Consider the following 16,273-nt stretch of genomic DNA (forward strand, 5'->3'; position numbering starts at 1 on the left):
ATATATATATATATATATATATATATATATATAATATATATATATATATATATATATATATATATATATATATATATATATATATATATATATATATATATATATATATATATATATATATATATAAGCATTAAACTACAAAACGTCCTTTAATATCCAATTTTCTCTACCTCGGAAATAATATATTTTCTTACATGTTACCCGAAGGGTAACATATACGAAGACAAGAATTCAGGACTACAGTGACTCCTTAAACGGCACGGCCATCAAAGGACGTTTGTAGCTTAATGCTTGTATATGAATCACAGATATATATATATATATATATATATATATATATATATATATATATATATATAATGTGTTTGTATGTATGTGTGTAAAATTCAGTTTTAATTTTATATATATAGCAGATTGAATATATATATATATATATATATATATATATATATATATATATATATATATGTGTATAAATATATATAGTTTTAATATATATATATATATATATATATATACATATACATATACATAAATATATATATATATATATATATATACATATATATATATATATATACATATACATATATATACATATATATATATATATATATATATATATATATATATATATATATATATATATATATATATATATATATGCTATTTCTAATCTTATGAAAGGTAATTTGATAGGTCCATTACTGTTATTTTAACATTATCAAAGACGCTTTTTACTGCTTTTAAATTTCTTTAATGAGGATAACAGCTTCCGGGTGTACGCTGCACCGGCATCTCAAGAGGCAAGAATTTTCTTGCATTTCTTATCTTGCGGGCAATTCTCTCTGTATCTCGCGGAAAGATTTCGACCTTATCGGAAAACGCCCTAAGGCTTAATATTGCGCGATGAGAGCTCTCAGTTGCCAGTGGCTTCTTGGCTGAATGACTTAAGTACACATGATTATCTCACAGTGAGAGCGTCCTTTTGCTTTTTGTTAGCAAGATTGTCTGTTCCTCGTCGTATTCTGTAGTGCTTGTGTGTGTGCGTGCGTGTGTTCCTGTTTGCTTAGCGCTACCAGATTTAAAAAAAAAAAAAAATTGTGTTGGACTGTCTGATGAAAGAAGCACTGGTGTATATAATTTGGTAGAAGTGATTGTAATTTTTCTTTTTAAGTGATTTTGTGACATTGGTTCATCGTGAAGCTTTTAAGCGATGATGGCTTTTAGTAATGTATAAAATGGTTAAGTTCAGTCATTATTTCTGAAATATTATAATGTTCGTCTGGATAAATGCTATGTTAGTATGGCTTCTGATTTATGATATTATGACTTACAAAATATATAGTGGTAAATATCTAATGCGTTTTTTTATTTCATCGCTTGTAAAGATTTATTATTATTATTATTATTATTATTATTATTATTATTATTATTATTATTATTATTATTATTATTATTGAGGGGTTGTGATGAACTTGTCAAAAGTGTTGCTCTTAAGTGAGATAGATCAAAACCATCGTCACAAATCTCAATCTGGGAACTTTTTCAGAGGTGAAAGTACTGCAATACAGTACGTTTATGGCAGCGCGCTCTTTCAGCCTGCATGTGCAGAGAGTAGATTCCATACTTGATAGAAATAAGCGTTTATTGGGTCAGGTCTGATCGAACAGCCCGTAAACCCCCCTCCCCCCTTTCAGTTCGCTGGTGTGATAGTATAGCTATTTGTAATGTGGAAATGGTTTAGCCCGCTAGTCGTAAACTTCTTTGTGTTTTGTTTATTTACCGAATTTCTGGTCTTTCTAATTTATTTAGTCGATTCTTGGGAGGAAAGGGCTAATTTGGGATTGCGTCTTGGATAAATCGGTGGGCTGTTGAGGTGGACATCAGTCGTTAGTTTGTTCATCAGCTGTTAGTTCATGTTTGGAGCGGGTTTAATATGTAGAGGAAGATAGACTTTATCTTTAGAATTGTTCCTCCCCGAAGGTTGGAGGATTACCTCGTCGAGGCCCTCACCAATGTAGATTTAGCCATTATTTTATAATGGCTGTTGAAAGCAGCGGTTAGAGATAGCACTTTGGAAATGGGGTCGTTGAAATGACCCAAAGTATCACATGTTTGTTTCGTCAGCTGGACTTCCAAAGGCTTGGAACCCAGAACATTTCAAATGAGAGAGAGAGAGAGAGAGAGAGAGAGGTGGAGAGGAGAGAGAGAGGCATTTGCAGAATAAGGACATCCGTATTAGGAAGTAAATATACCTGCTTTCATGTTCCCCCTCCCTCACACCAGCCATTTATGCCAGACCTGCCCTCTCCGATACCCACTGCCCCTGCCATGCCCTGCCCTGCCCTGCTGCCCCCCACTCCCACCTCCCTGTTACCTGTCGCGCCACGCCGTATTCACTCTTACTTTCAGTCTGTACTTTCACTCTTGAAATTGCAGCAGCACCGCCAGGGTTACTCCATTCTCTCTCTCTCTCTCTCTCTCTCTCTCTCTCTCTCTCTCTCTCTCTCTCTCTCTCTCTCTCTCTCTCTCGGGTACTACTGTTTCTTTTGGAAGCACGAAGAATGAAGGCTGTTCCCGTCATGCGATATAATGATAGCGTTGTCTCCCACGACCTTTGTTTTTCTTTTCTCATTGTGTATGCTTAGCTCCTGTACCTCTTATTTGCCCTACCGAACGTACAATAGGCTTTAGCAATGTATACACTCAAAGCTTATTCAAGAACATGCATCACATTCTCTCTCTCTCTCTCTCTCTCTCGGGTCTCTGAATCTCTTTTTTCTCTATGCTTTCATATTAAGTTATACAAGATGTTATTTTTATTTTAAATGATTATTTTTAGATCGTATGAGTTGAAAGCTCACTGAAGCGAACGTTTTCGTAAAATGAATTCGAGGTCTGACTCCTTGCCTTTGCGCATAAGCACTTGATTCTTTTTGACGTAAACTTAGACGCTTTGGACTGGATAAGTGGCAACTAAAGTTGATATCAACGAATCCCTTTAAGGTTGAGGATATTGAAGTTTGTTCGTATTGGGCCATGCATTCTCCACGGGGTGATAATATAGAGAAAGTAGGGTGGGGTCATTTAAAGATCCCAGATGATTTTAAATGAACGTTTGAAAATTCCATAAAGCAACTCGAGAACAGCATTGCCGCAAACTATCATCCTCGTGCAGTATAAATTAAGAGTATTTTTCGGTCCTTGATCGTTGTAATAGCCCAAGGGTGAGGCCAAGACCATTAGCAATACCTATATGAATATATCAGAACTAAATCTTAATCATTACAGGCTTTTGCTAGCTTTTATTTTCCGTTCTGTGTTGTAATTTGCCCTTGTTTACTTGAAGCCGTATGCATAATCTGCTTCCAGGCTTGCATAAAGTTATCCATGCATACCTAACGTATATTTGCTCATACATACATACGGTCATCAATGTATAACTTTTACAACTATGTATACCTACCGTAGATCATTACATACTTACATTAACCCGTTTATACCACTGACATTCATCGATGATTGCCTATGTACATCCGTGGATATACGTTGCATCCATGCACACTTTCACTTCAGCATACATCGTGTATTCACTATAATTTCTTCTTTCTGTGAGATACACATACCTCATTTATATACTATATAATTTCTTCTTTCCATGAGATACATTCTTTCCAACGTCCATGAAACAGAGGCCAGAGCATCACCATCCCTTGGCCCCGGATTGAGAAGGGAAGGAAATAGTGAGTATCGATATCTGATGAATTGGTGATGATGATGATGAGGGCGAGCTAGGAAGGAAGAGGGCGGGGCCTGTGGATAGATGGACCCCCCAACCCACCTCCCATATCCGACCCCGCCACCGCTACCCCATACCCTCGAGTCTCTGCGTACGGAAGAGGGCTCAGCAAGGAAAGGGGAGAAGAGAGAGAGAGAGAGAGAGAGAGAGAGAGAGAAAGAGACCGGAACCTCATACTCGGGAAGGGGTTGGGGGAAGGGGTGGAGATGAGAGGAGGGGTTTCTCCAGTGTCAAATTTCCCTTTGGGATGGAAATTGCTATAAAATAGAACAAAGGGATCAGGTTGAAAAGAGAAGAGGGAGCGTGCGAGTCCTCTCTCTCTCTCTCTCTCTCTCTCTCTCTCTCTCTCTCTCACACACACACACACACACACATTCTAAAGTGATCCCTGGACACACATAGCAAGTGTCACTTTAATCGGTATCTCGTAGACATTCCGAGAGTTTTCCCAATGTGGCTGTTGTAGACCGAAGGTTCAAACAGTTAACAGATTCCATGCATTTACTTTGTTAAGACAGTGATACCCACTTTCTTCTGCATTTGCTTTGTGACAGCGGTATCTCGAGTACATTTCATCCGCTGGTCCTAGCTTAGTGTGCTCGGACATTTCCCAAGTCTGTTACCAATGCATATAACAAAACAAATTTATTGGTTCAGTTACAACTTCAAACTCAGTCGGATGTGTCTACTTCAAAGTAGTACTTTCCATGGTTAATACTCTTTTCTCTCTCTCTCTCTCTCTCTCTCTCTCTCTCTCTCTCTCTCTCTCTCTCTCTCTCTCAGGAACGCCTTTTGATAGAGAGCGTAGGTTCAATAGTTTTTTCTGAAATCTGCGGCCTTTCAGTTTGTATTTATGAAAAGTCCTCGATATGAAACTGTAAAAAAAAAAAAGAAAGAGAAAAGATATCAAAGAAAATTGTCTTCCAAAAGTAGAAAGGAGGGTTTAGAACCTTTTCTGCACTAGTAATGCCGTGAATTCATGATTTTTGAGTGCGAAAACTTATATTATTAATTTGCACTATGATAAATGTCAATACAGTTAGTGATCTTGTGACATTGATATTGCATCATGTGATAAAAAATTATTATAATATATACCAAGGTAAATGTCTGTAACATTGATATTGCATCACCTGACGAAAACTTGTATTGTTAATAATTAACACCAAGATAAATGTCAATACAGTATGTAGTGATCTTGTAACATCTGATAGTTTTTATTCTTTTTATTGTCTTGTCCGGAGAGAGAGAGAGAGAGAGCTGCCTCTTATGCCAACGATGAACGTGATAAGGACAGTAAGCGATTTAGCTCGAAAAGGTATCATTATTCGGTGCATTCTGCTCCCATTAGCTCTTGGCTCGTGTTTCGCTCCTTGTGTCACGTTTCGTCCGCTGTTCGGTTGGAAAGTTGAGGATTGGCGACATCAGAGAGAGAGAGAGAGAGAGAGAATTGCCCATTACATAGCACAACCAGTCGTCCTTGTAACAATGTGATTGCCGAAATTCGATACCTTGAGTACGGATCACTGTGAATGTGCAAGTGGCTGCGTAGTATTGTTATATTTATTTATATACTAGTGCAGGTAAATTATATACATATATACATATGTATATGTATGTGTGTGTATTTATAAATTGTGTGTATTTGTGTTTGACTTTACAGCATATGAGCTTTATTAAAATATTTGCACTTTCAACAAAAATAGTTGACCCGGTGTTTTTTTTTTTTATTATCCGTTTCTCTCTCTCTCTCTCTCTCTCTCTCTCTAGGGATAGTATATGAGATGCAATGCGTAAACATTCTGATTAAAGTGTTTATCTCTTCTGCGTATCTTTAACCATTGTGTATCTTTTGACAGATTTGCAAAGAGGTTTGCCAGCAGCCTATCTCAATTGTGTCTGGCCTTGGAATTCACATTTTGCTCTTATTTTCCCCGCCTTGAAGAGTTTCATATAAAAGTTTCATACAAGAATTTCATATCTCTGGTTTTCATCAAACGTGGATCTCACCGGCTAATGCTATCAGGATTAAGCCAGCCTTGTGCTGGCACGGGCTCTTGCTCTTCAGCACCCCGTAAATGGCATTGCGTTAGAAAGAAGAAAAAATGGGGAATTTTATATCATAAGACATGTCGCAACCCTCAAAGCTGACCGAATATTCGTTATATTTACACCAGTTTTAAAATGAGGTAACTCACTTCCTTCTTCAGTTAAACAAACTAGCTTGCGCGCGCGCGCACGCACGCACGCACGCACGCACGCACGCACGCGCACACACACACACACACACACACACACACACACCTCCAAGTGTACCTTTCACCTAAGAACAGTCATGCATCAATTGGTTGTCTTTGGAAGTTGATAATTATTCCCCTTCGGTTTTCTCTTCTCTCGAGGAGAAAATTGATACCCGTTGTGTGTGAGTTCAGACAGTTTCTCTCTCTCTCTCTCTCTCTCTCTCTCTCTCATTCCGATCAAGTTTTCCTGCCATTCTTGTTACAGTTCTGCTGAAATTCAGTCAGTGACTACAATCTGTGTTTTCACCTTGACTAACAATTTGATCATAGTTTTTTTTTTTCTTCTTTCTTCTTCTTCTTCTTCTTCTTCTTCTTCTTCTTCTTCTTCTTCTTCTTCCAAAAAGTAACGCCCCCGCACTCTCTCTCTCTCTCTCTCTCTCTCTCTCTCTCTCTCTCTCTCCACTTTTATCAGATAACTAGTTTAGAGAAATTTCACGAGAAAAAAGATTGTTTTTTTTTTTTTATTCTTGGGTGGTCAGTGTTATGTGATCAAGTATTTTTTTGCGCTTGGAGACCAAGGTGGAGGTATACAGTTGCTTTCCTGGCAGTGAAAAAAAAAACAGTCGAAAAATACATAATGAATTGTTCAGGCCCTCTGGGCATCACACGGCAACCTGAGATAATGGCTCTCTAACTCTCTCTCTCTCTCTCTCTCTGAAAAGTCTCAGGCATCAAAGTCAAAGAGGGAAATGACAACATTTTCTGTTAAGTCATTTTATCCTTTCAAGTTGTATTCCACGCGCGGGAACACGAGAGACTAGTTCATCTCTGTACAAAACCTGTAGCCTCAGTTTCTGAATGTTGGACGAGTCCAGTGGTCCACGCCAGGGTTTATTTCACTTCAGGGCCGCCATTAGGCAGTAGGCCTGAAATAACCAACCTCCATTAGTCTTAAAACGGTTTGTGGCTGTCAGAATGCTCCAAATGAACTTTTTATTTGTGAGAGGAGATAGGACATTATTTTTATTGAAGCTGAAATATTTACTCATGCGGTGTACTGTAGGCACTAATTAAGGTTCTTTGCAGAGTCCCTTCGCCCCCTGGCTGCAACCCCTTTCATTCCTTTTACTGTAACTCCATTCATATTATCCTTCTTCCGTCTTGCTATCCACCCTTTCCAAATAATTATTTCACAGTGCAACTGCGAGGTTTTCCTCCTGTTGCACCTTTCAAACCTACCTACTGTCAATTTCCTTTCCAGCGCTGAATGACCTCATAGGTCCTAGTTCTTGGCCTTTGGCCTGAACTCAATATTCCAGTCCCTTGATACTCAAAACTCCTTGGTTTGGATAGGCTGGCGAGCGAACCCTATTATCCGCGCCTTTGTTCAAGGTGATGAAACCCCATTTTTTACAGGAACGCCTGATCAGCTTGAACTCTTGAACAGAGTTCCTTTGACATTTTGATCGAGGCGAAGCGGTAATAAATTGCGCTTTTCCCTTTATCTTTCAGTTGTTATTACCCGAGGGAAAAAAAGGCTGGGAGATTTTATCGGGGCCAAATTTATGGAAACCGTTATCGTCGAATGAAGGCTGTGGCCGATGGTCGAGTACATCCTTATTTTGCTTGCGGTCGTTTGTATGCCCGTCACCATTCGCGCAATTTAAAGCCGAGCTCCCTGGCGCTCTTTAAGGCCACCTAACCTTTACTTGCTTAGTCCTTAAAGTATACATTCTGTTTTATATGAGAAGCACCACTGGAATATTTATTTTGTTTTATGCACTTGAGTTTTACATTTTGTTAGTATTGCACCATACTCACCTTCAGTTACCTGTCATTTGAATGTCGGTCATTTGAATGTGTTGCAGTGATCCGTAGTCGCTTTTATTCCCAGTTATTCTAACAGTGCCTGTCCACCTGACCTAGCATTATGCATTAGAGATTAAATTGGTAATTTAATAAAAATCTTTGTTTACTGGATCTTACAGATCATTCACAGGCATCACATTCCCCAGGTTGCTGGTGTTACCACATTTGAAATTGACCAAATATTAGTGCATCAGAGCTATATCATTGCATAGTATATCCTGTTACGCATGTGTTAAGATATCCTCCCCCGCCTACTCCAGCTTCAACACATGAAATGAACGCCATTGCACACCTCTTTTATTGTTAACTTACCTGTCGTTTATGTTCAGGTGTGCCCGACCCATTCATCATAGCATCGTCACTCGTGAACTTTACAGCGAATGTACAGTAAGTTCAGGCCAATTATTTCCGGCGTGGCCTTGGCAGTATTAGTCGCCGAAATGAGAAGGAGAACCAGAACACGAATGAGGGTTGGGATGAAGGGCCAAGGTCTTAGGACAGAAGGGTGTGGCACGAGCGAGCCTTATTGACTTCCAGAAAACTGCCCCCCGAGATCCTTATTCGTATTGTAGGAGCTCTACGCAGCCTCGCTTTACTGGTGGTGGTGATTGCGTTTTCCTGCTATGGGGGTCGGGTTGGGGGTGGTTGTAATAGATAGAGTCCTGTGGCGAATGGAGGTTGCTAAATATACCCCCTCCGTGCTTTGTGTGTGAGGCATGATGGTTAATTCTTCAGTGTTCGTTTAGTTTTCCTATTACTTTTTGTTTATATCTCCCAACTTTTATTGAAGCTTAAGTCTTGAAATGGGGTCGGTTTTCTTTGTGTCGCCTGGTGTTTTTGTTGCAGATGATTCCAGTGCATGTGATTTTGACACTTGACTTGTTTATGATAGTTTACCCGACCTTTGTACGCTCATGGAGCTAATTGGTGTTCTGACAGCTGCTAGAGTGCAAATTTTTGCACGTCATTCATCTTGGCATGCTCTCGCTCATCCTTCGTATTGGAATAAGAAACATTCTTTGTAATTTCTTAGAAATAAGATTGTGCCTCTTGAGTTTTCTTTCCATTTCCTTTCTTCTTTTATATCGTCACCAAGACGAGTAACTAATTAAACTAGAATTCTCCACATTTCCTATAGTATCCGCGCCTTCAAGACGCACATGTATATATACTCCTGTAATTGAAAGAACAAGAGAAAAGTAACGATACAGAGCGTTAATTGACTTATACCGTCTTAGGTGACGACGAACCTGTCTCTCGGGCAGAAGGGTTAAAAAGGATTTCAGATTCTTGAGATCTTTCGTCATTATTTAAGAGGACATTCTTCTCGTCACCTTAAAGGGGAACAAGCTGTTTCGGTGGACTTTTTTATTTCTTACAACTTCTTGGAGGTACCGAATCTCTCTCTCTCTCTCTCTCTCTCTCTCTCTCTCTCTCTCTCTCTCTCGAAATAGAAATGAATTCCAAATGCAGACTACATCTTTATAAGACTTGGTACATGTTGACGAAATGTTCAGAATAAGCGCGCGTGAAAAATTACGTCTGATTCTGTATTACTGGTAATTGACATACATCAGTTTTGGTTCCAGAATCAGAGATATCTCAAAGTTATCCTATTACAAAATAATTACATTTCGCGATTTTGCAGTGTTTCATAAATATGATTCGTGTCATTTGCACAGATATGGAGCACGTTGTGCGGATAAATGGCGTGATGTGATTTTGTAATAGTAACCAGTAGTGTTTCAGCTCTTGTTATTAGCTTCAAGTAGGAGTATGTTAACCATACCCGACTCGATCGTGTGTAGGTCCGAATCTCAACAAGGGAGCTGGAGGGTATCTCCAATCGTTCTACATTTGGATTCAAGGTTTTACAGTGACGAGCATATCCAAAAGTGAGAGGAGATCGAGAAGTTTTAATCTGTCATTGTGGTCAAGACACGAAAGGTTGATTAATGGTTAGAGTCTCTTAAATGGTTCCTTAGGTCCTTCCTCGTTATTCTTTGGAGACTTCCTTGTCTACATTGATGCCTCGGGTAACTCTGGTGGCCATTGGCCTCTCGGTTTTTCTTACCCTTCCACCCTAATCGTGTCCTCCTCCAACTTCTGGCTTCCTGTCCTGAGATTTTTGGCTACTTTAAAAGGCAAAGGACTCGGTTGAACACTCCTGATTTTGTAGTAATTGATTTGCCATTTTCAGTTTTCTGTTCATCAGTTTGGTAAGATTTATATTTGAAATCTGACAGCAGGTTTGGTTACATCATTGATCATATTTGTCTCTTTAAAAGGCCTAGAAGCAACATTAGCAATTGATTGTAACGTCTGAGTGTCTAATTACGTTGCAGTAATCGTAATAAAATCATTATTAAGTCTTGAATGTGTGTTGTCTTCTTGTGTTGTGAATCCGACGGCGTCATTCACGTACATCTTTGTAAATGGACAAATATCATGCCCTACGGAGCGTAATTTTTTTTTTTTTTTAGAAAACTCATTTTTACATATCCAACATCGAGGGGAGATGGGAATGTCTCCTGCTACTCACCATATATATGTATATATATATATTTTTTTTTCTGTTTATGGTAGGGGGAAAGATAGAGCATGCCACGTGTATCAACGTTACCGTGTCATGCCCCGAAATAGCCCCCTCAAAAAAACGCGTACAAACGGGCTCTGTGAATTGGTCTATGTGTGCGTGTGTTTGTGTTGACAAACATAGTTAACATTATTTTGTTGTAAAATGGGTTAATCTATTGAAGTTTTATTTGTGTAATGAATAGTTTCGTATGTTGGCCTCTTCTCTCTCTCTCTCTCTCTCTCTCTCTCTCTCTCTCTCTCTCGCCATATTTTTTACTTTGTACGAGAGGTGGCTGGGTGAAGGTCGTTGACTCCTACAACATTCATGGTCCCTCCTCTTCCCCCCCCCCCTCTACAAAGGGGGAGGCAGCTCACACACGTGTAGCAGCAGCAACAGCAGATGCTGGCGACTGTAGTGTGGGCCCAGCTGCCCCGTCTTTGTCTTGGTAATGTGCGTGTGTATGTAAGGAAAAAGAAACGTTGAACATGCCGGGGTGTGTTAAGTAGCAGGGAGGGGAGGAGGGAGGGAGCATGTTGCAGCTGCCGGGGTGTCAGCAGTGCATTAAACAAAAGGAAATCCTAAAATCCCCCATTCCTGGTACTTTCAGACCACCACCCGCATTATGAGTGGCTGGGTTTTCAGCAGATGTAGAGGCTTTGCTTAACCCCACTCATCCCCTTCTTCCTGACCCCTTTAAGGGCGTGATTTTTCTGCCCCTTTTATAAGGGTAGGGGATTTTATTTATTTAATTTTTTTATTATTTTTTTTTATTTATGCTGCCATACGCCTTAAATTTTTTAGGGATAGAAGGATATTACTGGAATTTGGTCTTTCAAGATTTATTACGCCCAAACTGATTCGATTTTTTTTTTTCCTCACTTGGTCCTGCTGGTGACGCTGATGGTATCAGCTGTATATTTCCCAACTAATTATGCTCCCCAAAAAGAATGTTTAGGACTTAGACTTACAATTATTAATATAAAAATGACACATTTTTAGGTTTATGAGATAGTCTACTTCCGTGTTCCCTGGCTTCGGCAGTATTCTGTTTCTCAAGGGGCAGTTCTGAGTCTTTACATGCTCTTGCACATCCGTTTTAATGTATGTCCGTATTGGATAACTTTCAAAACGATCACGTTTTAGAATTCTGTTGTATGAGGATTACTCTCTATATATATATATATATATATATATATATATATATATATATATATATATATATATATATATAGTATATATATATATATATATATATATATATATATATATATATATATATATTTATATATATATTTGTGTGTAACTTCTCTCTCTCTCTTACGGCTCACACCAGTCGACTAGGTACCTCATTCATGGGGTTAATTTAGCCCGGGCACGTGGGATTTATTGATTTATTTGTTTAATTATTACTCGCCCATCTGTCCCCTCCTCGTCCCGTTCGGGATTCGAACACCGGTCGTCCAGTTGTAAGCGCTTTAGGTGTTGTGACCCTAATATACAAAAATTGATTCGCTTTCAGGGTATTTTATGTCACCCACAGATTATGCTTTTTGGATCATTTTGCCTTTCCATTTTTTAATAAGTGAGTTTTTCGTAGTTTCCCTCGAACTGTATAGGTTTGGTCATTGTTTGTCCAAAAGGTACTTCAGTGTGTTTTTAGTATGAGTGCGTGTATGATGCAATCTTTGCTGTAATTATTATAATCTTGTAAAGTTGGATTTTAAGATTGGCCCATAGAAATATTCCGTTTCTGTAATAATCTCTCTCTCTCTCTCTCTCTCTCTCTCTCTCTCTCTCTCTCTCTCTCTCTCTCTGACGCAGGTGGTAAAAGCGTTTCCTAAGTTCACCTGCCCTCAGCTGAAACCATCCATGTCACAGGTGCCAGTCTTCGAACAAATCGAAGGCCTGGACAGTTATTTGCTTTTTAAGCTTAGAGATTTTGGTCTTATTTGCAAAGCGGTTTGTAGGTTCGTGTATTTTTTTTAATATTGCTTGTAATTTCATGAATTGAAAGATTGTGAACCATTTTAATTGAGTATCTAGATTGACATTTTTGGTTTTCTTTTATGAGAAATTAGAAAGATTTCCTCAGTCAAGTTACTACCAAACATCTTTGCTGGGTCGTATCTTGTTACATAATCTCGTTATTTCTTACGGTTGTTTCTCTGTGTGTGTGTGTGTGTGTGTGTCTGTGTATCCAAAGTTTGAAAGGTTCTTAAATTCTTTGTTTACGTGACAAAACCGTATTTTTCGATTAACACACTTGTGTAATCGGATCACTGATAACTATAATTACAGAAAGTGGTTAAGCACTTAGCCTACATATATGCACACGTGTGTATGTTTGTGTATTGTAAATATATATTATATATATTATATATATATATATATATATATATACATATATATCATATATATATATATATTTATATATATATATTATATACATTATAAATCAGGCATACATATATATTTATATAGTTATATATTATATATGTTTAGAATATATATATATATATATGTATATATATGTGTATATATGTGTGTGTGTGTGTAAAGTGTGTGAATAATGTGTTCAGTTCGAGTATGTGAAGGCATTGTGGATGCTTGTATTCTGTTAATAGTAAGGAACACCGCGTGATATTGCATTCTCTTTAATAATAAATTTTTCTTTTCTTCTGTTTCAGGTGAGTGGTTTTGCATAAAGGAGAAAGCTTGTTATGGGTGAGTTGGACATCAAGGGTTCTCAAGGCCCTGTTTGCTTTCGTGCTCTGTTTGAAGGGAAGCAGAAAAACTCTCTCTCTCTCTCTCTCTCTCTCTCTCTCTCTCTCTCTCTCTCTCTCTCTCTCTCTCTCCACAGTTGAGTCGACGATGATCTGTGTTCATCTAACCATTTTCCTCTTTCAAATGAGTGGTTTTGCCACTGCCATTGGAATCGCCGTCATGTTTTATGTGTCGTATCTTCTATTTATTTCACGGCGAGAAACTGCGGAAGTTATTAAGTTTATTACCTTTGATTGATAATAATTATAAACACCATCTGGTTTGTTTACTAATGTATGGATCTTCTTTCGCCTTAACCCATCAGACAGAAAGACCAGAAGTCACTGGTACAGTTATTCTGTGAAGTGATTCGGTAGGAAAACCATTGTATATCATTTTTTTGGTATCAGGAAATGTATATACTAGGAGAATCCTTATCGGAGATGGATATTGCTTTTGCAAAACAGACTTTCAAAGGATAAACTTTTCTTCCTGAAATTCATCTGTTACCGTACTGAGTCATAATTGTTATATTTTACTTCCGTCAGCATCCCCCAATATCCGTAAGACAGTATTCTCTTTTAATTTATCGGCTCTTGGGCAAGTAATTCTAAGTTTAAAGGCGTTAAGAGTGACTTCACTATCTGCAGTCGATTGCCAGCTTTCCACGATTGTCTTTATATACTATTGCTGCCGGACTTCAGAGTCAGTTATAAAAAATTCACCGTATTAAATATTATTATTATTATTATTATTATTATTATTATTATTATTATTATTATTCAGGAGATGAACCCTATTCGTATGAAACAAGCCCACAGCGGCCATTGACTTGAAATTGAAGCTTCCAAAGAATATGGTGCTCATTAGGAAGTAAGAGAAAGTAAAGGGAAATACAGAAAGAAAAGATCTCACTTATTAAAAAGAAAAATAAATAGGTAAATAGTTACAAATGTGTTGAAATGCAAGGAGAATTGCATTAGGATAGTAATGCAGTATCAATATTAGCGCATTTATGTTTGTTTTTGCCGAATTTGCAATTTCATTACAGATATACAAAACGCCTAAACTTGAAAGAGTCCTCCAGGTATAGAGCTCTCTGTGCAACAAGGGAATGTGTCAGCTCTCAAACAAAGCCAGCCTTACATCCTTTCATGCTTGTTTGGACCCAGAGGGCAGACAGAATGGAGACACGTCGCAAATTGCCAGAATAAATCTTCGGGAACCCCCTGGGGCTTAAGGGATGATGGTCAGGCTACTGCATTTGTGCCCTCTGGCGGGATAGCCTAGGAACAGAAAAAGTTGTTGTTAAGGAACGGACAGTTGGGCGAGAGGAAGGATTGTGTTGGATATCTCAAGTGAGATAGTTGATGGAGACAGAAAAAATGGGAAGTGACTTATTGTGCCTATGCTCAAGAAGAGCATAGGCACAGTAATCTAGTTTTATTTCATTTTCTGCATACATCTAACATAATACAACTTTTCTGAAGAGGTTATTCTTTTATAGAGGAACTGTAATGCATTTCCTGTTTGTTATTTCCGCCAAACTCAGCTCCACTATTCTTTTAAAAGCCCAGTCCTTGACATTCATATGACGCACCATCTTAGGAATAAAAATAGTTCTTATCATCATCACCACGGTTCTTATTAAAATTATCCATAGCTCAAGAAGAGCTATGGATGATAGGAACTGTTTTTATTCCTAAGATGTTGCGCCATATGAATGTCAGGATTAAGGCTTTTAAAATATTTATAGTAGAGCTTCAGGTTTGGCAAGAATAACAAACGGAAGAATGCATTTCAGTTCCTCTATAGTCTTTAACCTCTTTATTAAAGAAAAGAATAATAAGGTGGTCAGAAAAGTTGTAATATGTTAGATGTATGCAAAAAATGAAATAAAAATAGATTACTGGTTACAAAGAGATCAAATTGTTCTGTAATACAGTTGTAAAATAAATAGCTCTGTTGCAATAACCTACTACGGTTTGTTGCTATTCGCGGAGGTTTGTCTTGGCATTTATTTCCTTTTAAAACCCAAGCACGAGTTCAGCGGGCTTAGGACCGGCATGAACCTGTAAATTTACCGGGGAGGTACGTGCAGTTCCAGAATTGAATCAACAAATACATACACCAATAAGATGGTAGCCGAGAGAGCAACGAGTTTTAGAGTAACGTTACTGTTTCGGGCTCTTAAACCAGGAGCACGAACGTCCATCTTAAATGGCCAGAAGAGGGTCTTAGTTTCAACTTTAAAAAATGAAAGGGAAAAATTTTCCTTTTGGATAACATGGTATCTTTGCATCTCGACAGACGAATAATTTTGGAACCGTTGAACAAATGTTATATTTTTTATGTCAGAAGTCGAAATCCTTGTCGCGTATCAGGAAGAAGCAATAAATTGAATTGTCTGTGACTAGAGATTTACGTACTTAGAGACAAAAAATGCAAAACTGTAATAAATCAGTCGATGACTGCTGCAATGTATTCTCAGGTATGGCTGTAAATAAATGTTTGAAATATTATAAATAAGTTTTTTTTTATGTAACTAGACCACTAGCACGGCTGTTGCTTCTTGGCGAGCGTGTTACATGTCAAAAAATGATGGTAAATGCATGAAATTTCAAACAGGGCGAGAACGTGCGCCATTTTTCATCAGTCTGAAAATTACAGTAGATAAAATGAAAATATATTGAAGTTTGTGACAAGCATTCATTCTCAGAGATAATTAAGACATTAAACATATTTTTGACTCCAAACATTTATTCTCAATCATGGGAGAAGTGTTTAAGAATACCTACCAGGGCCGGATAAAGCTTATATATATACTAAGATAAGTAAATGAAAACACTGTGAACAATCCGGTTATAGCCAATGCGAAATGAACGCTTGGTAATGACCGAACGTCACATTATCAGCGCATCTAATAGGCTCCATGCACGTAGCAACCATGACGACTCATATGTATATAGAATAAATTTCCCATATGTTTGGAATGTCGCGTTCATTCTGGAGATGCTAGGT

The 16,273-nt window shown here is 38.0% G+C and overlaps 1 protein-coding gene across 12 annotated transcripts in view; it reads left to right on the plus strand.

Moving 5' to 3' along the window:
• gus (gustavus) overlaps positions 1 to 16,273 on the plus strand; it is a 306,026-nt gene that overhangs the window by 217,933 nt on the left and 71,820 nt on the right. The window contains exon 2 of one of the 12 annotated variants that reach the window (XM_067085773.1): positions 13,177 to 13,213. The exons of the other annotated variants lie outside the window; for them this stretch is intronic. Coding sequence (XP_066941874.1) covers positions 13,177 to 13,213 — 37 coding nt within the window. The remainder of the gene's footprint in view (positions 1 to 13,176; positions 13,214 to 16,273) is intronic. 12 annotated transcript variants of the gene reach the window in all.

The sequence above is a fragment of the Macrobrachium rosenbergii genome, chromosome 42, assembly GCF_040412425.1.
Source record: "Macrobrachium rosenbergii isolate ZJJX-2024 chromosome 42, ASM4041242v1, whole genome shotgun sequence".
Classification (NCBI taxonomy): Eukaryota; Metazoa; Arthropoda; class Malacostraca; order Decapoda; family Palaemonidae; genus Macrobrachium; species Macrobrachium rosenbergii.